This window comes from Giraffa tippelskirchi, chromosome 7 (assembly GCF_054371585.1).
Source record: "Giraffa tippelskirchi isolate mGirTip1 chromosome 7, T2T-mGirTip1v1.2.pri, whole genome shotgun sequence".
NCBI classification, from domain to species: Eukaryota; Metazoa; Chordata; class Mammalia; order Artiodactyla; family Giraffidae; genus Giraffa; species Giraffa tippelskirchi.
Window position 1 is genome coordinate 114,120,774 of NC_137281.1, and position 25,866 is coordinate 114,146,639.

The 25,866-nt window shown below is 41.2% G+C and overlaps 2 protein-coding genes and 1 long non-coding RNA gene across 8 annotated transcripts in view; 1 reads left to right on the plus strand and 2 right to left on the minus strand.

Annotated features, from left to right (window-relative positions):
• LOC145513510 (uncharacterized) overlaps positions 1–18,904 on the minus strand; it is a 44,972-nt gene extending 26,068 nt beyond the window's left edge. For both annotated transcript variants that reach the window (XM_081510094.1, XM_081510093.1), the window contains exons 1-3: positions 17,945–18,904; positions 3,834–4,030; positions 880–975 (exon numbers count right to left, since the gene is read on the minus strand). In XM_081510094.1, the coding sequence (XP_081366220.1) occupies positions 961–975; positions 3,834–4,030; positions 17,945–18,296 (564 nt within the window). In that variant the 5' untranslated portion in view covers positions 18,297–18,904 and the 3' untranslated portion in view covers positions 880–960. The remainder of the gene's footprint in view (positions 1–879; positions 976–3,833; positions 4,031–17,944) is intronic.
• On the minus strand, positions 14,181–16,700 carry LOC145513515 (uncharacterized). The gene is made up of 2 exons (XR_014059459.1): positions 15,639–16,700; positions 14,181–15,265 (listed from the first exon to the last, which is right to left on the minus strand). It is a non-coding gene; the product is annotated as an uncharacterized LOC145513515 (long non-coding RNA).
• The window catches only part of ALDH1A2 (aldehyde dehydrogenase 1 family member A2), a 119,232-nt gene continuing 111,813 nt past the window's right edge, over positions 18,448–25,866 (plus strand). For 3 of the 5 annotated variants that reach the window (XM_081510079.1, XM_081510082.1, XM_081510083.1), the window contains exon 1: positions 18,448–18,835. In XM_081510079.1, coding sequence (XP_081366205.1) covers positions 18,719–18,835 — 117 coding nt within the window. In that variant the 5' untranslated portion in view covers positions 18,448–18,718. Of the gene's footprint in view, positions 19,577–25,866 lie in introns of all 5 variants that reach the window. The other 2 variants (XM_081510084.1, XM_081510081.1) reach the window with 2 other exon arrangements.

Genomic DNA, 25,866 nt, shown 5'->3' on the forward strand with positions numbered 1-25,866 from the left:
GGGACGACAGAGGATGAGATGGTTGGATGGCATCACTGACTCAATGGACATGGGTTTGGGTAAACTCCGGGAGTTGGTGATGGACAGGGAGGCCTGGCGTGCTGCAATTCATGGGGTCGCAAAGAGTCGGACACGACTGAGCGACTGAACTGAACTGAACTGATTGCTATTGTAAAGATATGGTTTGAGCTCGCCATACTTTCTGGTCCACAGTGAAAAGAGAAGATTCTGAGTTTAGAGTCAAAATGCCTACCCTCAAGGTCCTGTTTTATCACTGTGAACTGTTTAACCTTGAGCCTATCAAAATACCAAGCTTCAAGGCCCTGCTTTATCACTGTGAGCTATTTAACCTTCTGTTTATCAATTCATAAATTTTTTCCTAACTGTAAAAATAAAGGTAAAATACTGCTTTGGCGATTTATGAGTAAGATAATGAATATGAAAAATCCTGATAGAAATTGCTCAATAAAGTAGTTCAGGAAAAGCTGAGTCAAAAACCTTACCTAGGTGAATGAAAATGCATGACAGTGCCTGTAAGATGTTAGTGCCAACTACTCCTAGATAAACCGAGAGATGAGCCTAATATTTAGTAGGAAGAATGAAGCCTAGATGAAGTGAAGGAAAAGATTTAATCCACTCTATTTTTGGCCTGAATTGCTTTCCTAGACTCTTCGACTTTTACGTTATACCATATATTCCAGTTAATGAGTCTTGCTCTACTAAGTAAGTTAATATTATGCACTTAACATTATATGATCAAACCATCTATATTAATAAACATGGTGTTACTTTTTCAGTATTTACAATCATCTTTGGAGTCAAAATAGTACAAAACAGTGTAAGTCATATAAACTTCATGATTATCATTATTTCACTCACCTATGTTAAAAAAGCCAGCATCCCCAACAGTTTAAGATCCTCTTTCCCTCAGACATGTCCTCCCACATCTCCTACAAGACCTCAGATGTCAATGAGCTAGAGACAACAGAAATTCTAGGTTATAAGACTGGCACCATGACCTTCATCCTTGGAGAGAAGGCAAGGAGAATAGCCCAACTGACAGGAGTGTACCATCAGCTAGTAGACATCAATAGGGAAGGATGAAGGCACCATGAAAGTGGACTCTAAAGGTTCAGGATCTGGATGTAAGGGAGCAGAGGAAACGTGCGGTCGGGGAGGGTGGGAAAGAACCAGCTCAAGAATTTTGCTGTTCTTACTGCATTTCACCTTTTGGATTCAGAAAAGTAGGAGTTCCTAAACCAAACTAAAAGTTTTCCTAAAAAATCACAAATATTTTCCAGCTTTATGGTTCCCACTGGCCTGGGTAACTAACATAGTTTTGTTTTCCCAGCCTCTAACTCACCCTTCCCCCAATACCCCACTTCCAAATTGACACCCGGGCTATCTTTCTAATTCAAAAGTCTTTTTTTATTTTTTGGAGGTTATAATCTATTCACATTTTTTTTAATTAATTAATTTTTTTACTTTACAATATTGTATTGGTTTTGCCATACATTGACATGAATCTGCCATCGGCCACTTCCCTGATGAAAACACCTTCACTGGTTCCCTGGTGTTTTCAACAGAGTGTGCAACTCCTTGGTATGACTGAATCCATTATCTACTGCTGTGTAAACACAGAGAATAGACTTATGGACATGGGGAGGGGAGGAAAGGGTGAGATGTATGGAAAGAGTAACATGGAAACTTACATTACCATATGTGAAATAGATAGCCAACAGGAATTTGCTGTATGGCTCAGGAGACTCAAACAGGGTCTCTGTATCAATCTAGATGGGTGGGATGGGGAGGGAGATGGGAGGGAGGTTCAAAAGGGAGGGGATATATGTATACCTATGGCTGATTCATGTTGATGTTTGACAGAAAACAACAAAATTCTGTAAAGCAATTATCCTTCAATTAAAAAATTAATTTAAAAAATTACTCCCAAGCCTAATGGCTTAAAACAATAATCACTTATTGTCTCCCATGGTTACTGTGGGTAGAAATCCAGGCAGAATATAGCAAGAGTGGATTGTTTCTGTTCTGTGGTGTCCAGGGCCCTGCAGAGAGACTCACTGGGTAAAGTCATCTGAAGGCCTATTCATCCCACATCTGATGGCTGATGCTGGCTGGGGCCCGGCTGGGGCCAAGATACAGAACATCTATACCAACGCTCTCCTTTTGCCCTGGGCTTCCTCACAACATGCTGACTTCCAAAGACAAGGATCCAGAGAGAAGGAGAGAGGCAGGAGGAGAGGAAGAGGAGGAAGTGCACTGAGCAGAAGCCACCTGTCTTTTATGACCCAGCCTTGGGAACCATGCAGCATCACTCCTGCCATGTCCTACTGGTCAGGGAGGTCACAGAGGAGCCCAGGGTCACAGAGAGGCAACAGAGACCCACCTTGAGATGGAGGAAAGTGAGATCCTGTGGGATGGGCTATGTAATTGTGAGGTCATCTTTGAAAAACACAGCCTGCCACATGACTTAAGCTGACCCTTCACCTCCACCAGCATCATTTCCTTCTACTCCTCACCACTCACTCTATACTTTCCATACTGATCTAGTTTAGTTTTTTCCTTTTACGATGACAAACTTTTCCACACCTCCGAACCCTTTTATATGCTACTCCTTATGCTTGGAATATCCTTCCTTTTCTCTGTTAACTCCCTAGTGAAAACCTTCTCATGCTTCAAATCCAAATTCAAGCCACATCGCTGCAAAGCCTTCTTGTCCCACCCAAAGAAGGTTAACTATTCTCTTGCCTAGGCTTCTATATATAGTATGCTCATCTCTGTCTTACAGTATTATCTGGTCGAATTTTTATCCTTAACAGACTACGAGCAACTCAAAGAAAAGGACTAAGACTTGTTCTTTTCTTTTTGTTGTTCTTTGTTTTCCCCCTCACATTTCCCTATTGCCTCCTGAATGCCAAATATTTAACACGGTGCATAACATTAAGTCCTCACTCATTAAATGTGACTTGAATGGCCGAATAAAACTTTAAGGCAAACTTTGGAAAATTATCATTTCAAGGGTAGAGTGTCTCCCTTGACCTTCTATTGCAAATATTTTTTTCCACTTCTATTATTGCCTGAAATACTTTTTTTTTTTTTTACAGTAACAAAATAGTTTATTCATGAGGTCTTAGGAATTCCAATTCAGAAGACAGATTTGGGAAACCCCAAAGGAGTGTTTGGGGGAACAGAAACAATCAGAGGCTTATAAAGACAAAATGCCACAGGTTGTTAAAAGTTGCCTGGTGATGAAATACTGTACTTTTTAAGCCTTACATTTGTGAATGAGAGAGAGAGAGAGAGAGAAGAAAGAGAAGAAGGAGTAGGAGAGAAGGGAGGAGGATAGAAGGAGGGAAGGAAGGGGAGGGAGGAGAGGGAGGAAGTAGAGGAGAAAGTAGAAAGTAAAGAAAGGTGAGTAGAGAAAGCTGGTCAAGGCAAAACACTGCCTCAGTCAAAGCCATTTCTATGCTTCTAGGAAAGAAAAAGTTGAGAATAAAGACACACTGGGGGGATGAGGAGTGAGGACACTAACAAGGAAGGAAAGACAACAAAAAAGGGAAGACTGTGAATACCAGGAACAAATTCTGCCTTGCTCACAATTTTCCCTCTAGGCAAATCTTGCTTATCTTCAGCTGTTTCTGCAGGGCTAGATGCTTGAGGCAAAAGTACCCCATGTTCTGCCTGGTTCCTTAGCAGGAACATAGCCCAGGATTTTTCACCCTCCCTTACCCTCCTACTGCCTCCTCCAGCCCTGCTGTTTTGCCCTCAGGGCTGGCAAGGGTAGGAGGGAGGCCCTCCCTGCATGGATCACTTACTTCCAGGAGCCCCAAAGTGGCCTTTCTATCAGGCTCTGGCATCGATCCCTTGGTGAGAATGTCATGAGGTCTGCAGCCCCATTCACAGCTACCCTCCTTTCTACTCCTTCCATTCTGGCTCTGGCCCTCATTTTCCAGATTCTGCGACAAATGTGTCTCTTTGGACTTCAGTTTCTTCATCAGATCTCCCAAACCACCTGAAAATGAGAATGCTCAGGTGATTAAGCACACAGACTCTGAACCCTTCATTGGGAAATGATCCAGCAGGCCTGAGAGGAACATAGAAATTTCTTATATTTACAAGTGATGAGAGTTGAGGAAAGCCTGGACTAGATAACCTCCAATTCCCTTGCTGGGCTTGAATAAATGGTCTTCATTTAAATTTTCATTTTCATTTTCTCTTCTCGAACACATGGTATTATGATTTACCCTCCAGAGTCACAGCTCTGATCATTTTATAAGTAACAGGAAGCCACTATGGAGAAGAGTAGCACGATCATATTTAAGATGTTGAAAGGCCAGTCTATTGGTAGTGTAAAAAGTGGTACAAGAAGAGAAAGCCGTTATGGACAAAATTTTTACTATAGTACAGACTTAAATTGAAGAAAGTAGGGAAAACCACTAGACCATTCAGGTATGACCTAAATCAAATCCCTTATGATTATACAATGGAAGTGACAAATAGATTTAAGGGACTAGACCTGATAGAGTGCCTGATGAACTATGAACAGAGGTTCATGACATTGTATAGGAGACAGGGATCAAGACCATCCCCATGGAAAAGAAATGCAAAAAAGCAAAATGGCTGTCTGAGGAGGCCTTACAAATAGCTGGGAAAAGAAGAGAAGCGAAAAGCAAAGGAGAAAAGGAAAGATATTCCCATCTGAATGCAGAGTTCCAAAGAATAGCAAGGAGAGATAAGAAAGCCTTCCTCAGCGATCAATGCAAAGAAATACAGGAAAACAACAGATTGGGAAAGACTAGAGATCTCTTCAAGAAAATTAGAGACACCAAGGGAACATTTCATGCAAAGATGGGCTCGATAAAGGACAGAAATGGTATGGACCTAACAGAAGCAGAAGATATTAAGAAGAGGTGGCAAGAATACACAGAAGAACTGTACAAAAGATCTTCACGACCCAGATAATCACGATGGTGTGATCACTCACCTAGAGCCAGACATCCTGGAATGTGAAGTCAAGTGGGCCTTAGAAAGCATCACTACGAACAAAGCTAGTGGAGGTGATGGAATTCCAGTTGAGTTATTTCAAATCCTCAAAGATGATGCTGTGAAAGTGCTGCACTCGATATGCCAGCAAATCTGGAAAACTCAGCAGTGGCCACAGGACTGGAAAAGGTCAGTTTTCGTTCCAATCCCAAAGAAAGGCAATGCCAAAGAATGCTCAAACCACCGCACAATTGCGCTCATCTCACACGCTAGTAAAGTAATGCTCAAAATTCTCCAAGCCAGGATTCAGCATTACGTGAACCATGAACTTCCAGATGTTCAAGCTGGTTTTAGAAAAGGCAGAGGAACCAGAAATCAAACTGCCAACAACCGCTGGGTCATCGAAAAAGCAAGAGAGTTCCAGGAAAATATCTATTTCTGCTTTATTGACTATGCCAAAGCCTTTGACTGTGTGGGTCACAATAAACTGTGGAAAATTCTCAAAGAGATGGGAATACCAGACCATCTGACCTGTCTCTTGAGAAACCTGTATGCAGGTCAGGAAGCAACAGTTAGAACTGGACATAGAACAACAGACTGGTTCCAAATAGGAAAAGGAGTACGTCAAGGCTGTATATTGTCACCCTGCTTATTTAACTTCTATGCAGAGTACATCATGAGAAACGCTGGGCTGGAAGAAACACAAGCTGGAATCAAGATTGCCGGGAGAAATATCAATAACCTCAGATATGTGGATGACACCACCCTTATGGCAGAAAGTGAAGAAGAACTAAAGAGCCTCTTGATGAAGGTGAAAGAGGAGAGTGAAAAAGTTGGCTTAAAGCTCAACGTTCAGAAAACTAAGATCATGGCATCTGGTCCCATCACTTCATGGGAAATAGATGGGGAAACAGTGCAAACAGTGTCAGACTTTATTTTTTGGGGCTCCAAAATCACTGCTGATGGTGATTGCAGCCATGAAATTAAAAGACGCTTACTCCTTGGAAGGAAGGTTATGACCAACCTAGATAGCATATTTAAAAGCAGAGACATTACTTTGCCAACAAAGGTCTATCTAGTCAAGGCTATGGTTTTTCCAGTGTTCATGTATGGATGTGAGAGTTGGATGGTGAAGAAAGCTGAGCACCAAAGAATTGATGCTTTTGAACTGTGGTGTTGGAGAAGACTCTTGAGAGTCCCTTGGACTGCAAGGAGATCCAACCAGTCCATCCTAAAGGAGATCAGTCCTGGGTGTTCATTGGAAGGACTGATGTTGAAGCTGAAACTCCAGTACTTTGGCCACCTCATGCAAAGAGTTGACTCATTGGAAAAGACTCTAATGCTGGGAAGGATTGGGCACAGGAGGAGAAGGGGACGACAGAGGATGAGATGGTTGGATGGCATCACAGACTCAATGGACATGGGTTTGTGTAAACTCCGGGAGCTGGTGATGGACAGGGAGGCCTGGCGTGCTGCGATTCATGGGGTTGCAAAGAGTCGGACACGACTGAGCGACTGAACTGAACTGAACTGAACTGATGTACAGAAATCCTCTTTTCTCATTAGTGTCTTGGAGCAATTCTGCTTCCCGTATACTGCAGGAACTCATCTGGTATCACTTAACTGAAATTCATTGTCATCATTCACAGCTACAAATGCTATTCAAGAGACCAGGGCTGGGACTTCCCTGGTGGTCCAGTGGCTAAGACTCCATGCTCCCAATGCAGGGGGCCCAGATTTGATTCCTTGTCAGGAAGCTAGATCCCACATGCTGCAACTAAGACCTGGTGCAGGCAAATTAATTAGTTAATAATAATTTAAAAAGAGCTGAGGAGCAAAGCCGTAGCATTGGAGGTGAAAGAAGGGGCAGTACAGGGGAATGAGAATAAGATAGAAGATGCAGAACTTGGTAAGAAAACGGTTAACACAGAGACCAGGCTGTGCCTTGTAAGATCTTGTAGTCAGTGGCACCTTCAGGCTTCTCACAACCCTTTCTTTTTCATCATCTGTGGTCTCTTCCAATGGCCCTAGGAATTTCTCTCACACCTGATAATCCTTTGATGCATGCATAGACCTTTTGGACCTTCTTCTGCTTTTGCTTGGCTATTTGCCATGTTTAATGGCAATAACTTACACATCACACTTTTCTAGGACTTGCTACCACCTAACACATACAAGATTCCAGAGTAAAAAGGTGAGCAAGAGAGCTGATTTACCCTAGCTCACCATTCTACTCAATCAGTTTCTTAGTTTATCATCTTGGCTATGTCCTAAGTATTCCTTTATGGTAGTTACACTTTTCCAGTTTGTTCCATTCTTCCTGCCTCCATGCTGGTCTTGCCTACATGCCTTCCTATTATGTAGGTACAGCTCAAATGCCATCTTTCTGATTCCCATGGAGACATAACCACTTTCTCTTCTGATCTCTGTAGCTTTGTAGAGCATGATGCTACAACTATGCTCCCTACTGGCCTGAACTTGGAGCTCCTTGTTGTGAGATGATGGTTATGTACTTTTTTAGTTCTTAAGAATGCTATGCTTGTTTTTGTGAGATTATGAAGATGTAATGATCGTATTTTACTTAAACCACAACTTCTTTAGCTCAACCATGCCCTAATTCTTTTTTCCACAGTTTTGAGAATAACTTTATGATATAGGTAGAAAATTGGAATTGTTTTCCTTTTGTAGTTAAAAAAATAATGCAGATTTCCTAATACAAACTTTGGCAGTCTTCATGAGGGTACAGTCACATTAGCATGGACATTTTCTATTGGGGACACTTCAGTGGCTCAACACAGTGAATAAGGGAAGAGTCCGGACTAAAATTTAGGTTTCCTAAATCCATGGTGGCTCAGTGGTAAAGAATCTGCCTGCCAATGCAGGAGACGATGGTTTGATCCCTGGGCTGAGAAGATCCCCTGGAGAAGGAACGGGCAGCCTGCTCTAGTATTCTTGCCTGAGAAATCCCATGGGCAGAGGAGCCTGGTGGACTATACAGTCCAGGAGGTTGCAAAGACTAGGACATGACTAAGCAACTAAACCACCACTAAATCTAGATCCAGTGCCTTTTCCATATTGAAATAAGGTAACCAAATAAAAAATTATTACAGCATAGAGAAACTGACAACATTGACTCAACCTGTTAATGATACATGAATACCACTTTACAATGAGAAGCCAATTAATATATTGAGTTCAAATTAAAGCAGTGTTTGTGGAGATACTTTACATGTTTTTTTCAGAGGAAACCTTAAAAATATGCAGGAGGATTATCACGGGACGATCAACAACAGCAAAATCAATGCAAACTAATCAAGATGTCTCTGGAAAGTACCACAGAACCAGGACATAAAGAAACAGTGATCTCTTAAGCCCATAGAGAAGAACAACTCCTTGTATCTGAAGAGAAAGTGAAAGTGTTAGTCTCTCAGTCCTGTCTGACTCTTTATGACCCTATGGATTGTAGCCCACCAGGCTCCTCTGTCCATGGGATTCTCCAGGCAAGAATACTGGAGTGGGTGTCCGTTTCCTTCTCCAGGGGATCTTCCTGACCCAGGGATCGAACCCGAGTATCCTGCATTGCAGGCAGATTCTTTGCCAACTGAGCCACAAGGGAAGTCCTACATATCTAGGTCCACCTCTAACATTTGTGGGGTCCAGATAAAGGAGACAAATGAAGACCCCATTACCATACTTTTGAATATTTTACAATTTTTAACTAGACCTTTAAATTCTTAAATATAGAGTTCTCTTCCACTTTAACAAGTAGAACTTCGTGGTGGCAAAATGTTTAAATTTGTAAAGCTCTACTTTTTATTTGACTGAAAGACAGTAAATTATCAAGACTACTGAATTTCATTATTACTGAGTATGTCCTAATGTTCTGTTGATGTGCCAGCAATGTTGGGGTAAGTAATAAAGATGTGTGACTCATAAATTATATACTTATTCCACAAAATGCACCTTTTGACTTTATTTCATCAAAATCACTGTATTGTTATAACCAAGATTTTCACATAATTTGGTGATTTTGACAGTAATAATTTAAAAGTTTCTTTTAAAAAATAATTTGAAGTGTACACGCTTGAATATATTTCGTCAGAAATGTTAATTAAATGAAAGTAGAAACATTGAAGTATTTCTTATATTTTAAAAAAGTTATTTTTCCTAAAATATTTAAAAATTTTAATTAAAGTTAAAAGGCAAAATAGAAATTAAAATTGATGTGTCAAACTTAATAAAATTACTCAGTTTTTAAAAATATAATTATAGCTCATAAAATGTTTTTATAAAAACTATTAGAAAATCTAGAGTTTAATGTCTAATTGCTGACATAAAGCATCAGTATTATCACAATTAATGCAAGTTATGTCTAGACCTACATGTATACAGTACAGATTTCAGAGTATTATAAATTGTTTAATGTTGCAAAATGTATGTTCAGTCACGTCCAACTCTTTGCAACCCCATGGACTGTAGCCTGCCATGCTCCTGTGTCCATGGAATTCTCTAGGCAAGAATACTGGAGTGGGTAGCTATTTCCTTCTCCAGGGGATCTTCTGGATTCAGGGATTGAACCTGGGTCTCCTGCATTGCAGGCAGATTCTTTACCATCTGAGCCATCATACGAAGTCTGGGAAAAATAATGGAGTGGGTTGCCATTTCCTTCTCCAGGGGATCTTCCCGACCCAGGGACTGAACCCGCGTCTCTTGTGTTTCCTGCATTGGTAGGCGGATTCTTTACCACTTACTCACCCTGACACTATTTTTCAGATACTGAAGAGCATTAACTGTCCTTAAAACACATTAAATCTTGTGGGCCTAAGTATTTGCTGTCAGTTATGAAGATTTTCCTCAAAAGAATCAAGTTGTGAATCTCTTGGGATATTACTAGATCTTATAGTTTTCTTTTACATACTCCCAGGAAGTCTTGCCAGTGCTAGGTACATAAGAGTCCATTAATATGAGGCACACAAATATTGCAGTGATTCGTTTTTAGAATATTTGATTAGTGTGCAATTGATACTGTAACAAGGATATTGGGACTTTGCACTTGTATAATTGAAAGCAAGAAATATTGGTCTTTTAATAGTACAAGTGTCAGCTTGAATGTAAGGAGTAAAATGGAAGAAAAAGACTTTTAACGCCCTAATAGAGTATCATGCACATGCCTTAATTACTCCTCCCTGCAGACTTTGGTCCAAAGTCACTTGACAGTTACATGGCAGATATTACGTGCTTTAGAAGTGATTTCTGAAGATTTTCCTCACATTCTTGCCACCTCTAATTCAAGTGAATTCTAGCTCTCACCCACCTTTCCTGAAACTCATGGCTTTTTCATAATTATTAAAATTGCCTGTTTTACATAGCCAGAGAAAGGAAACCCCAAAATTTTAATAACAGAAAATATTGTGGAAATTCATTTCAGATTTTTGAATTTTCTAGAATCCAAATATAACTGACTATTGGAACATCTAGTTTCCAAAATAGTGTCTGGCCATACTTTTAAACACATAAAATCACATGAATTGGGGGTGATCCTAACATATACTACAGTAAATTAAAGGTTTTGTTTAATTTATGGTATTAATTTCCTTACTAAGTTTATTATCTTAGGCATTTTAATAAAAAACTCAGGTTAGAAAAACTTAATAATTTGAGATGACAGTCTTAACCTATACATTTTCATATTGAAAAGTGTCTTCAGGTGTGTGTTTTGCAATTCTGATTTCTATATTTCTCTGGGAAGGCAGCTATCACTGGACAATATATTGCTTTTCCCAGGTTAGCCAGCCCATTTGAGAACATCACAGTATGCAGAAATGCTAAAACTGAAAGCTCAAGCTGTCTTAGTTATGTATACAACAGACACTTTTCTTTTTTTCATACTAGAAAAGTTTGAGTCTCTTCAACTGGCAAGCAGATGTTACCCTGGTGCTGTCTCCATATTCATTAGCCTGTAATCAATCTATTAATTGAATATGTAAGTTTGGCTAATTAGATGTAAGACATGTCTTCAGATTTAAAGGGTAATAATAAAAAATTTAAACTGAAACACCAGATTAAGCATTTAAGGGTTGATAAATGTGGCCTGGAAAGTGCACAATTCCAATATAAATTAGTTAATTGCCTCTGTTAATTTAGGTGAAATACATTAGCAGAAAGGTCAATCCATTTGAGGTTTGATGTGTTTTTCAAATAGTAAATTAAAAATAGCAAATCAAAGTGAGAAACATGAAGTCCACTTTTCCAATCCAGAGACAGCAGTGTGGACTCAAGTAACTCCTCAGAGTTAACATTCTGTCGGTTAACCAGTGGTTCTCAAGCTGGGCTGTGTCTTATAGACACCAGGAAGTTTTGTTAAAATTATCAATGCCTAGGGCCCCAACTTAAACTGATTGAAATCTCTGGAGGTGGGACCAGGTATCTGTAATTTTTAAAGCTCCCTATGTATGTGTGTTTAGTTGCTCAGTCATGTCTGACTCTTTTGTGACCCTTTGGACTGTAACCCACCAGGTTCCTCTGTCCACGGGATTTTTTTGGGATTTTTTTTTAGGGAAGAATACTGGAGTGGGTTGCCATTTCCTCCTCCAGAGGATCTTCCTGACCCAGGGATCGAACCCGCATCTCTTATGTCTCCTGCATTGGCAGACGGGTTCTTTACCTGTTGATCCATCAGAGAAGCCATAAAAGACCCCTAAATTTTTTTAATAGGAAACTAGGCTAAAAACCATTGGACTGTTCCATGAATGTAATAGCAGGAGTAAAACAGCAACATCAGTCAATGGCTGGTATGCAAGCATTAGTAGTGTCAAACTTAATGCTCTCTTTCATTACTAAGAGGGGGAAAAATAAACTGCCCTTAGTCCTTACTGCGTTTACTCTTCTGGCTATGTCTGTGTCAAAGAGTCTACTGTTAATTTTGTTTGGTTATGAGGTCCTGTCCCAACTCTTTTGTGACCTCATGGATTATAGCCCACTAGGCTCCTCTGTCCATGGGATTCCCCAGGCAAAAATACTTTAGTGGGTTGCCATTTCCTTCTCCAGGGGATCTTCCTGACCCGGTGTATGAACCTGAATCTCCTGCACTGCCAGGTAGATTCTTTACCAGGGAGCCACCGAGGAAGCCCATAAAGAGTCTATTACTTGAGAATATTTAACTAGGATTTTGGAGATGGGAGGAAATCCCAGGCCCAGGTGTTTGCTTTTGGGAGTTCCAGTTTTGCAAATAGTTAACTTACTGGATAACATTAGTTACCTTCACACTAAAAAATGTCAAAGGAGTTCTTTGTTGGGTTATGTTTTGGAAAATGTTCTCTCATCACTTGTGTCTTCTGTCCCTCATAGCACCTGGAAGAGTTTAAGACTTATGGAAACTCCAGCAAAAGCATTTATAATAGGTTGTCTCCTTTCTGATATCCTCTTTCACTCTCATTCTGCCCCGCATGTTCTAACTTCTTTCCTGTCTCATATGGTCCTTGAATTGTTTCACATATGTAGTTACTGTCATCCCACACACTTCTTTTTTGTTCTTCATAGACTCTATGCTGATGCTTGGCCCATAATATATCATCAATGAATATCTGTTCAGTTGAAGCTATTTGATAGAGGGGAAAAAAATCCAGGTTTAGCAATGTGGTCAAGGAGTCACAGATGCTCTGAAATGGGGAATAGGTATGTCTGAATCAAGAAACCCTTACTTTGTAACCTAGGACTGGATGTCCAAATTGGATGTCTGTGTCCTGGCTCTGAATGCCTCATACCCTTGACCTGTGCTTTTCACAGACTGAACTGTGTGGTTGAGAAGAAAGAGGCTGTCATTCCCTCTCTGTTGTCTATTTAAAATGTTCCTCATCATCTTGTCAATGGCTCCTTCTACCATGTAGAGGAGAATAATTACTGTTCATTTAACCTTGTATTCTAATGACCATGAACATGGATCCCTGTCCCAAATATCACCAAAGTTCACATGAGGATTACTTATGCCCAAAGCCCCTCTTGTTAAATGACTGCATAAGGAAAGAAAGACTTGGGGAAGAAGTTTATATGTAAAAATGCATCACGCTCAGTCACTTCAGTTGTGTCTGACTCTTCGCAACCCTATGGGCTGTAGCCCACCAGGCTGCTCTGACCATGGGATTCTCCAGGCAAGAATATTGGAGTAGGTTGCCATGCCCTCCTCCAGGGGATCTTCCCAACCCAGGGATTGAACAGAAGAGCAAATTTAGCTTAGTTACATGCCAAGCACTTATCTGGGTGAAGGAAAACATAAAAATGCAGGGGCTTGCCCATTAGTAACTCTTCCTCACCCACAATGAGGAATTGGAAATAATACTTGTTTCCAATCTACCACACACCCATGTGACTTGCTCTGGGATATTACCTTCTCTTATCTAGCATGTGAATGATCTGTAGGGTTCTAAGTACTGCACCTTTTATGGTAAATTTGGCTAATGAACCCTATTGTTCTTTTCTTAAGGGTCACAAAAGATCTTTTGATGATAGTCTAACTGCAGTGTCAAATTTGTCTGAATCTCAAGTATTTTTTTTCCTCTAAAGTAATTCAGATTAAAACTGTAACATCTAACAAAAGAGTTGTTACCAGTATCAGATGCATACATTGAATCCAAGCTATTGCTTTTTAAATGACAATATTTACTTGCACCTACATACCATCAACTGCAGAGGGAGCTAATGCCTTTTTTCCCTCAGGGCCATCTGAAAAGACTCCATAACTGAGATTTTAATTTTTCTCTATGCCTGTTAAGTGTGATTATTAATAAAGATTATGAGCTCATCTCTGCAATCAAATTTAAGCCTTTAAAACATATATGAGGTGGAACTGGGCTTTACAACAAAGAGGAATCTAGTTTCCACTTTTAAAATGGTCTCCTGAGGTTCTCAAAAGCTGGAATATATATTTTAAAAGGAAAGAATTGTGTTTTGCATCAAAACATGATTTTTGGAGTCATGACCAATTAGGAATCTACTCCTTGCAACTATAAATACTCTTTTTCATAGAATATAGTGACCAGAGGCCACATTGGGCATAGGGAATTAATATGTAGAGAATTTTTATGGTTAATAAGTGCCACAATCTCACCCCTTTTTCCTCTAGATATTGGAAGGAAAAGAATAATTAAGTGAGCATTTAGATCCCAAATAAAAAGTTAATATTCACGTTAAATAAAAAAATGTAAGTGAATTTATTTTATAGAAGATTTCATAATGGGTCCAAAATACTTCATTAAGCATTTCTGGATTAAAATATGTAAAGCTCTTTATAAGCTTTTGTTAGTGTATTAAATACCATTTCTCTGTAAATATTCCTTACATTAAGCTTTCCTGTTAAGAGTTTTCAGGAAACATTTGAAATGAAGTAGCCAGACATATCCCATTTGAGATGAATGAGATCATTAGGAAACCCTTATATCTGAAATAAGCACTGAGATCATTCTGCATACAACCCAAGGGCCCTAATTTTTTAAATATTTCAAACACCATGCTCCTTTCAAATCATTAGACTTACAGACATTTAAGGAACTGATTCAATTAACCCAGAAGAAGGAAATGCTATAGTGTGTGATTTATTTTTGCAGATAAATTAAAATGCAAGTGTATCTGTTAGAAAAGGTAGGCTGTCAGTGTGGTTAGTGATGGGAACAGGGGGCGATTAAGCAGGGCCACCTGAGGCTGAAATAGTGCCTAAACATGGAAGCGTGACGTTCAAGCTGGACATTCAGCTATTGCCAAAACCAAAAGTGTTCCTTCGTTGGAAGGAATATCTGTGCTCTACTTAGTCTCCCTCATTGACTTCTAAAAGATGTTTCTCGATTTAACAGATACTTTCCCCCCTTAATTGTAATCTGAAAAGAAGCCTAAATTGTTAGGGTTTCATACCTAAAGTCAAGCTTCACATAAAGCTGATGCCTGAAAATTACAACTTTGCATTCTGCTATTTAGGTGAGGAAATATGAGGCAAGAATTTATTTTTCTCCTCTACGACTCCAGGATATTGGCTCCACCAGGCCTAATAAATTGTTTTCACAAGGAAATAAATAGAGCATGCTGTAGTGTACGTTCCCCTGTGCAGGGGGCTTTAACCAAGATGTATCCTAAACAATAAATAATTACAGATGGGGGAGGGTGGAGGAAGGAAACATTATAAAGTTGGGAAAAAATGTTCCTTAGCTAAATCAGGAAAGACTTACATTCAAAATGTTAAACCTGAAGATAAAGACTGCTACCTCAACCACTGTAAAATCTGTGGAGAAAATAAGAGGACAATAAAACAAGAGAAAACAACAGGAATATGAGAAGAGTTGCTAAGGCAGCTTTGAAAGTAAGTAACAGAAGAATAAATTCTACCAATATAAACCAACAAGACTGAAGTAGTTGTAATTCACTATTCTTTTCTGCTAAATCTTGTCCCCCGTTTTGAATTAAGAATTTGCGCAAAAAAAGACCACAATTATGAGCTGCAGATAGGGGGAAAAGAGAATGACTGTACAAACAACAAAAAAACTCTTAGAAACCTATGAGAAGATAAGTTTATAGTAAAAGATGGGGAAAAGTGAAACAAAATGTAAGCTCAGGAAGAGAAAATGTCCCTTAATCAGAGAGCTTGGGAAAGTTACCTTCATTTTACAGTTGAAGTAGTCAGCGGAAATGGAACTGTTTAGAAGAAATGTTTTGAAAATGTTTAGGAGAAGCCAAGAGATCCTTCCTTTCTGGCCCAAATAAGAAGGGAATCTGTTTATTGCTCTTCCTCACTAGGATTCCCAGGTGGTGCTAGTGGTAAAGAACCTGCCTGCCAATGCATGAGATATAATGAGACATGGGTTCGATCCCTGGGTTGGGAAGATCCCCTGGAGGAGGGCATGGCAATCCACTCCAGTATTCCTGCCTGGAGAAACCCATGGACAGAGGAGGCTGGCAGACTGCAGTCCACAGGGTCACACAGAGTTGGACACGACTGAAGTGACTTAGTACGCATGCACTGTGTAACAAATGCTGATAACTCTATCATGTCTTTCCTTCCAGCCACAGTGATGGAACTGGAGTTAGCACACCAGAGGGGCGTCAAGGGTGAATATCTCTGTCTTATACTTTGAGGAGAATATAAATCAGTGGTTTCTGGTTTGCAACAGTCTTTCTTGACCATATTCATTCATCAGTTTAATTTATACAGTTTTCCCTTTTCTCTTCCTCAGAATCTTTTGATGACTTGTCCTTCTCAGTATCTCGAGTTAAGGCCCTTACAACCTTGAAGCAACTGCCTTGCCAGCCTCATCTGCTGCTTCTTCAGCACCACCGATGTCCCTAAAAAGCATTTACACATTTCCATGCCTTTGCTCTTGTGGACCCTTCTGCCTACTCTGTCCTCTCCATGCTGAAGGCTGACCTTCCTTTTAAGGCCAACCTCTAAGGTCAGTTTCCCCAGAGAGCTGGCCTCTTCCTTGGTGGGGCACCCAGATGGTGTTGTGGATGCTCTTTCCATAACTTTTCCCCACAGCCTCTCATAGACATCTCCTTCTCCGTGGGGGGTTTAAGTTCACTAGAGTCCAGAGCTGTCTGTCTTACTTGTAACCCAGTCTCTACACAATGCCTTGCATCAGAAAGCACTCAAAACATGTTTGTAGAATTGTTCCACAAGCACCACTGATTTCCCTCACTACAGACTTCTCCCTCTCTCAACTAACCTTACTTTTTAATCTCTCAGTTGTATCTCTAACCCTCTAAGGTTTTCATCTATTTCATGAACATATACTGTTATTATTAAAGCATAATCTTTAGTCATTGAGAGCCCCTGTGAACTGAAATCTCACCACTTTGTCAGATCCTCAGTTAAGGTCCATAATTTCTCCAAACAAACAAAACACACACACACAAACAACCCGCAATTCACTCTGGTAACTTAATGTAGATATGTTGGGTTCTGAGAGGCTGGAAGTTATTTCTTTAGACCTAATACTGAAATGATATATTTAAGTCTATTTCTACTGTTGTTATGCTAATGCTATGCTAAGTCGCTTCAGTCCTGTCCGACTCTGTGCGACCCCATAGACGGCAGCTCACCAGGCTCCGCCGTCCCTAGGATTCTCCAGGCAAGAACACTGGAGTGGGTTGCCATTTCTTTCTCCAGTGCATGAAAGTGAAAAGTAAAAGTGAAGTCGCTCAGTCGTGTCTGACTCTTAGCGACCCCATGGACTGTAGCGTACCAGGCTCCTCCGTCCATGGGATTTTCCAGGCAAGAGTACTGGAGTGGGGTGCCATTGCCTTCTCCAAGCAATAAATATAGGGCTGTTTTAGTTACTGAAAGTGTCTAAGCCAGGATCTTTTCTGGCGGACACTTAAAATCCAAAGAATCAGTAGACCTCTGTCAGGCTTACAATGAGAGTGCAAGTGACCTACAAAAAGGTCTTTTGATCTGGATCCTAGATTTAGACCACAGACCCCAAAGCCCATTGTGAGATGGGGATCTCTGTGTTCTTGACGTAGACCTACATGCTGACCTCTAGAGTTCCAAGAACTAGATCTGTTGGAGCTTTGAAAAGGCTTAAATTAGGGAGCTCAACTCTAAAGGGGGCAGTTCAGTGAGAAGCGTAATGTCTGGCAGCATGATAGCTGTTAGCGTGGAGAACTACAGAAAAACAAAACTAGTTGTATCCTTGTGTGTTTTGGGACGAGGAGAGTCCCTGTTTCCCGCTAGAAAGAGGGATCAGGAAGGACCAGAAAAGCCAACGCAGCTTGCAACTCCGCGGAGCAGCCCCATCTTCCTAAGGCCCCGTCCTCCCGGCGCAGCCCAGACCGCCCGGGGTGGTCCCGACCAGCAGAGGGCAGCAGCTGGGCGGGAGAGTCCCGGCGAGGGCCGCGCGGCGTCGACAGGCTTGCGGGGACACTCTTTTTGAGTAGTGGAGCGAGAAACTCGCTCATCACTAACCGTCTCCGACCCTGTGGCCACGGCGCACCTCGGGGCGCGTTTCGGGAAGTGGGTTGCGCGGGAACCCGGTAGCGACGGAGGGCCCGGCGCCCTTGGCTGGAGAAGGAGAGCGAAGGGAGTCCCGCGAGTCCCCGGGAGAGAAGGAGAGCCGGGCTTCCGCGGGTCCGGGGCGGGAGGGGATCTCTGCGCCGGCTGCAGCGTCGGTTGCCGCTTCTTTGGCCGGACCCCTCAGGGCCCGGGCTTCTCCCACCGACACCGCGTCCCGCTCTCGGGGCCGAGTAAGCGCCGGGCCGCTCCGGTCCCCTCGCCAGCCCCCCGCTCCGCTTCCAGGGCCGGGACGGGCGCCCGACATCGGCCAAGGTGTGCTTCCCGCCGACGCTGCCCCGGCCGGAGCGAGGCCAGTCCCGGCGTTTGAGCCCCGCGCGGCCGTGGCGCAAGTTTGCGCTCCCGCCGTCGAGGACTGCGGCGGCCGCGTGGGCCGGTCCCCGCGGTCGCGGGTGCTCAGGGTGAAGGGGGGCGGCGGGCGCACTTGACCGTGGGTCACGAGCGTCCGAGCCGCGCGGCGCTGGGCGGCGGGCTTTATGTAAATCCGGGCTACGCCGGGGCGTCCTAGGTAGGATGGACCAGCCCCCCGCGCCTCGGCCCTCACGTCCAATAAGAAGAGCCCCAGCTTGACACCTGCCTATATACAGGCGAGCGCGCCCCCGGCTCTCGGACCGCGCGCACAGCCCGCACTGCCCACGCCGCGGGCGAGCGAGACCCCGGCCCGCCCCCATGACTTCCAGTGAGATCGAGATGCCCGGCGAGGTGAAGGCCGACCCCGCCGCCCTCATGGCGTCCCTGCACCTCCTGCCGTCGCCCACGCCCAACCTCGAGATCAAGTACACCAAGGTAAGGCACCGCGGCGGGCCGGCCGTCCACGGAGACTTTCTAGAACCTTCCTTCCTTTCCGTGGTCTGTTAGGGGTTGCGGCCGGCGTGACGGGCTGTGGGGCCGGGGACTCCCGGGCAAGCCCGTCGAGCCCGCGCAGCAGAGGGATACCCGGTCCTCGGCGTTGGGGCTTCTCAAGTCCCGCCGGGGTCTTGGGACGCGTCGGGGACTTGCCTTCGCCAGCCTGCCGCGCGGCGCTGGCAGTCGCCGTCAACGGCTGCTTCCCAAACCGCGTCCGCCGCTGCCTCCTCGTCCGGTTCTCCGGGCCCCGACTACTGCGGGGAAGGCGTCGGCACCGCTTCCACTCCTCGAAGGGTTCCCGGCCGGGTTGGCCGAGCAGTCTGGCCGTCTTTTCTCGGCCGTCCACCTTCAGTGGACCGTCTCGGGTACCCCGCAGCCCTAGCGGGGCGCGGCCAGCGGCTGTCCAGGCTCACAGCGCTGCGGCCGCCTTTGCAGATTTCATGGAAACCTGGCCTCTGAGTACAGTAGATCCAATATCAGCATTTTATTCGAATTTTGTAGGTAGTGGCAGTTTTCCTGGAAAACTTGAGAAGTCTTTAAATTCGTGCATATTAACGGGTTCGCTTCTGAACTGAAAAAAAAATGCTTTTTATAACGAACTCTGACATCTCGGGTTACCCAAGCAGGAATTATTTTTTCTTGCACCACAACATAAAAAGGAAATGCGTTCGCTACCTTAATGTAAGTAGAATTTACTTTCCACAAATTGGACATAGAATAAATATATTGATTACACATACAGGGGAGGTTATGTTATGGCATTGGAGTGAGATAAATAGATGCAGTTTAAAATGATGTTTATTGGAGTTCCTTTTACAGTTGTCTTGATTTTCTATTCCTTTCCGTTGATTTCTACTCCAGACATCGCCCATTCAACCTAAACGCATACTGCGCACACGCAACACGGTTAAAGTTGTTTTCCATCATGCTTATTACGAGATATACTAAATTTTGTCCAGGAACGAATTGTTTGGTTTTGTCTTAAGGACTGAAAGAGAAATATTTTTAAAAACCCATCAGAATATTGAAATTTTACCCGCTAAATTTTAGGATAAAAAGCAGGGTGGCTCGTGTTTTGAATGCCAATTTAGATGGATTTAATGTACCTGTTAGCTTTTTAGATGGTGTGACAAATTTTTGAAAGCCTTTTTAATGAGAGGTCGTTAATGGTTACAACCATTTAGGCATTGTTTGTATAACAATGGTGCCAATGTGTGGCACTTCTCCGGGTTTGGGAACAAGCAAGGAAAGCCTATAGCGTACGAGTTTTTTTTTATGAGGGTCCCTAACCTCTTCAGGTTCTCTTTAAAAGGTTTCGGGATGCAAGAGCTGTGCTGGAGAGGGGACCTCAGATTGGGGAGGGTTTGATTTTAGTCTTACTTTGGATTGAATTTTCCTCACGGCCCCTGAATGGAGTTTTAGGTTTGCAGTAGGTATCTAGGAATTTAATTTGGAAGCTTTTCCAGCTCTCTTTTTCTCTGACAACCCCCGCTTCCTTTTTTCTCTTGTTGTGCCCCAGTAGGAAAGACAACTGATTTATAGCTAATTGAAGCCTTTAATGTGGAGTCCTTTAGCTCAGGGGAGACTTTTATCCAGTATCCACTTTCCCACTTATTACAAAGAAAAACAATCAGAAATGAAATAATGGATCGTAACTTGATTCTTTAATTTGTGGGGAGGAGGCATCTTATTTTAGGCTTGACAAACAACCCTCATAAACACTGAGCAATACTAATGTAAAGGCAAGCTCTTTTCACAAAATCTTGTAAAATCAGGTATCTGTGAACATTCCCAGCAGTTTTGCTCCTTGGCCCTTTAGTGAGACTTCTGAATTTTCTGAGACAAGTGGTATGGGCAAGCAGCATCTTTAGCACGGAGAGCACAAGCTGCTCTTTTGATAGCCTAGGGTACTGGGCCGTGATTTTTTACTTGAAAGGAAAATAAGATTAATGGAGAGTTTTAAAAAAAATTCACTTATCAGAAGCAAGGGAAATTATATTAGTGATTTTAAGCAGAAGCATGAACAAGGTACAATAGTTGGTCCTTTAGAATAGTGATACCGCATTCATTAGGAATTTTTAAAAAGGCAATAGCTAAAATATTATGCTAGAGAGCTTGTTGAATAACACATAGGAAAGAAATACAGTATTTATGTCAGAAAATGGTACCAGATAAATATAGATGGATCCTTAATAATTTTTGTCTTGTTAAATGAATAATTTTAGTGAAGGATATGTAACAATAGGATTTTAAAATATTATCTGGGGACCCGTAGAGTCATACTTACATGTAAATGGTTATATTTTGAGAATTTTAAGTACCATGCATTCAGAAAACTTGCACTTGTGATGTTATTTTTTAATATTTTTCACCATTTCTTTCTTCTAAAAGTATTTTACATTTTTTATAAAAGGGGAGTAAAGGAGACCATAAGAAATAAAAGTTACTGCTGTTGTCTGTCCAGTGAAAATGCTCCAAAATTAAAGTTCAATCCCCAAGAATGCTGAAAGGGCTAAACTCGTGGTTTTGTATTGACTCTCAGGCAATTACATCTAGTTTTTAAAATAAGCCTATCTCTCTGAAATTCCAACACCCATTTAAGACTTAATGATCAAGAGTACCATTTTTTGAATATGTCTAATTTTATTTTCCTAATATAGCAAGCTAGACCCCAACAAGTTTTAAAACTGATTCTTTTTAAAGGAATATGTTAAAACAAAAAAAACTGCAGACTGTTAGTCAAGAAAGACTGATAACTCCATCAACATGAAGTAGCAAAGGGACCACTTTGGGGCCAGGAGAATGTGCACTCTTTTCCTTGTATCCTGAGAAGATTGCTTAACGGCTTGCACAGGAGTGAGTGTGATTGTTGTTAGCTGTGCCTTTATGGATTAAAGATTTTTCTGAGTTGTTCCTGTTTTATCAGTCTGATTGTTAAATTTTTGTATATTTGAATATATTGTACGAGTATACACATGATAAAACCAAGGCTTGCACTTTGCTGACTGCCCCTAACTTCAGGGAAGATCTCTTCCAGATTCCCAGATCTTTGGAAATTTTCGGACTGTATCCCACCCCTACCTTCTCTATTGTCTCTATCATCTTTTTCTGGCTCTGTTAGTCCCTCCTTGCCCCAACTCCCCACTACACACACACACACACACACACACACACACACAGACATTGTGCCGTCTCTCTGTTGATCACTTTTTCAATGAAAGGTTATGCCCATAACGAACACTACCATAAAGAGTAGTGTTTTGTTTTCCTTCAGGATTTGATACTGTGGAGGGATTTGATACTGTGGAGAGCTAGTTCATAGGGAAGAAGAGGGTTATGGAGAACTGACCCATGGAACTAGAAGAGAAAAAAAAAATGGAAGGCAATAAACTGAAAATTAGAGCTAATGTGCATTGAGCAACTATTATTTATTCTTTTATTTATTCATTTAGCAACCTTTTCTTGAACATCTACTGTTTTCTGGGATCAATTTCAGTTCAGTTCAAAGAATTTTTTAAGTGGCTGTCTTCCTGTAATAGTGCTTTTCATTACACTGATTGGGCTCTGGCAGAAGCATCCTAGGAGCTTAGGGCCTTTTTAGAAAGATGGAATGCCAAATTTTGGTTATCAGCATGGTAGTAGTAGTAGATCAATGTAATAATAATGATAATGATAACATTTATAATGCCACTTACATTGTGATGGAGCCTAACAGCTTACCTAGCACTTTCATATGTATCTGAGATCCTTGCAAAACATTTTGAAGGACACAGAGTAGGAAGAAATAGGAATAATTGATAAGGAAGACCTTGGCCTTGACTTACGAAAAATTGATAGAGCTTGCCTCACCATACACTTTGCTTTTCCTAACAGTCTCATGCTTTTTTTTTTTTTTTTTTTTGAGAAGTTTAAATCTTTATTTTTATGTGTTGCTTCTGTTGGAAACACGGAGAGAATATGAACTGGTCGAGTCCTCTTAAGTAGGAACTCCTTTTTGTCACCTCTGATTTCCTGACTTTAAATGACTCTATTTGCTATTTCTATGAGCTTGTGGGGGGTTCTTTTAGGTCTAGGGCAGGATTCTTATCTATCCCAGGGATTATCTCTTTAAGGTTTGGTTATTTCTAAACCTCTAATCAAGATTCTCTTCTTGATCCTAAGTTGTTAATCAAATTTCATGTTTATAGGAGACCTCGGGTTTTCAAAAATATACTTTTAATAATTGGACAGCTTTCTTATGTTTGTATCATCTCCATTTAACCCAGGGAAGCTAAACAACTTCATTGTAGAACTTGAATTAGGTAATTTTTCTGGGTTCTGTCTGATGCCTTCGGTTAAATAGGCAGGAATCATATGGAATCATTTGCTGAGGTGCTTTTGTCCTTTATTTCTATAAAATGAGAAATTATAGTTTTTCTGTATGAGGGTAAAAAGCCTTCTGAGGAACATGTTCTGATTTTCTTGCAGCCTGGCTTGAGAAAAGCCAGGAGTGCATAGTGAGTTCTCTTTCATGTTAGATGATGATTAACCTGATGATCAATCCATGACCAAAACAAAAATATCTCAAATATCAACATATACAGTTTTCTCTCAAGTCTTTCTCAGTTGGATAATGGAATACAAATATTGATGTTTATTTTTTTATCTTTTAGTTAGTGACAGCTTGTTGGGGTCAGCACACTGTAGACTCTGCTTGATTTTGTAAATAAAGTTTTATTGGAACACATCTACAACCATTCACTTACATGTTGTCTGTGGCTGTAACTACAATGGCAGAGTCAGGTAGTTACAACAGGACTGTATGACCCACATTAAGTTTATAAGCCCTTGACTTACTTAGAAAAAAGAAAGGCTCTTGGTTAAAAATAGGCCCTTGTTCAAATCTAGGTCAGATTTGTAATTCTTAGTGCTGTGCACATTTAACATTTATTCACCACATAGTGCCAAATACGGTGCCAGATTCTAGAGATGGAATAGTAACCAACATATGAACGGTGTCTCCTCTCAGGGAGTTTCTTCACTGAGTGTCAATTTCTACATCTGTCAAAACTGAGGTAATAGTAGTGCCTACCTTACATGATGGTTGTTGTCAGGACTGAGCAAGTATGTAAAAGTAAGTGGCATATAATGACAGTCAGCCAAAGTCTAATTCCATTTCATTTTTGGGAAGTGATGAATATATTTTTGCTTCAAATTGAAGGATGTCCATTTTAAGGAAGATTGGAATTGTATAGTCAAGAGCTGTTTTCTGTTTTCTGAAAGTCCATTGTTTACTAATTAGTCATAAGGGTTTAATATTCTCGGTAGCTGTGGAATCATTATGTGTTTACACTGGATTTTTATCAAATAGGACCCACTGGAGGTTTCCCTATCAAGGACTTCTCATTACTAAAAAGTTACTGAATCAAACAATTTCCAGCCAAGATTTTAATGATCAAATCAGTTATTGTCAACACATGTGCCAAAACTCTGCATCAACATGCCTTTTATACCCAGTCCTGAATGTCAGATGGCAGAGTCATTTCTGGTGTTTTGAGTAGCTTAAAGATCTTGTCAAGTTGTTGGTGCATAAATCTGGGAAGTATGATAGCATAGGAGGACATTCTCAGAAGGTGGATGCCTTTTGAAATGGAAAATAATCTTAGTTTATACAATTTAAGATTGAAGAGCCTTTCAGTGGTCCTGATTTCCCGGTTTGGGGGGACTTCACCCGCCAAACAATAAAGGCACCACATAGTGACTATTTTGAAAGTCTTCCTAAAACTGTGACAATTAATTTCAAAGCTAGTCATTTCCCCTTAGACACCAAACCAAAGCACAGAAATGGATTGCCATAATGTCACCTCGGTTAATTTTTAGTTGCCTTTTCAGACATGTCTTTGAGCTTTATTCCATTTTACCTTTCAGATATATGAGATAACCCAAATTGTGAATTTCTTATCTCTGGCATTTCTCTCTTGCTAGTTTGTCTGCTTGTAAGATGGTAGAGTTATGTATAAATTGTTTCCCTTCCAAATCTTAATGGTTTATTCACAACAACTCTCTATTTTATCGCATAATTTGAAAACACTTCCAGCCTTTGAAAATTCCAGCTGGAATAATAATCGAGTGCTTTCACCATCTAGACTTTAGCTGGGCTCGCAACAAACTAGCCTGGGGCTAAACACAGGGGTTTATTGAATTCTGTAGAATGTGGTTAAAAATTAGAATGTCTGTGAGTGAACATTCTAATTTTTTATTATAGAAGGAAGCTTTCCTTTTACTGCAGTTCAGCTCTGTTGCCTCCAAAAGTAGATATCTGCTCTGTTTCCTTTCCTTACCACAGTCTGACCTTTGGAGAGCCAGAGTTGCAATTTCTTTATTTCTAGATCTCTGTAAAGATAAAACCTATTGTCCAGTTGAAATTGGAAAACACCTTATTTAGACAGAATTGAGGGTATCATGGGTACCAAAACAGTTTCCAATATTGGTTATAAATTATAGATAAAAAAAATAATTAAAGATTATGTTTTATACACTTTCTTCTATATGATTAATTTTTCTAACCTGTCTTTGGATTTCAAGTCCAGTGACTCTTAGGATTTTGCCCCAGGTCATTTCTAGGGATTTCTGAGATTAAGCTTGGTCAAAAAATTGTATAAGCAATATGTTTCTTCCCACAGAAAGGATGGAGCCTACCTCCAGGTGAGTAGATCTGCCAAAGTAGTGTGAATTTAATAAACTCACTAAGAGGCAGAAATCACCTGTTTCCCTCCTCCTGCAACCCCCATCACTGACTAACACCAAACATATGGACTGAGGTATGTGTAGTGCTGGAGGGTTTAGAGGGAAGGAAAGGGGAAAATAAAAAGACCTTGACTGGGAAGACAGAGTCATGAACCATCTCTACAGATCAACAGAGGATAACATAAAGTCTTATTTCATGAGGTGTGAAAAATGGACTCCCTCACTGAATCCTTTTTGGGTGGAAA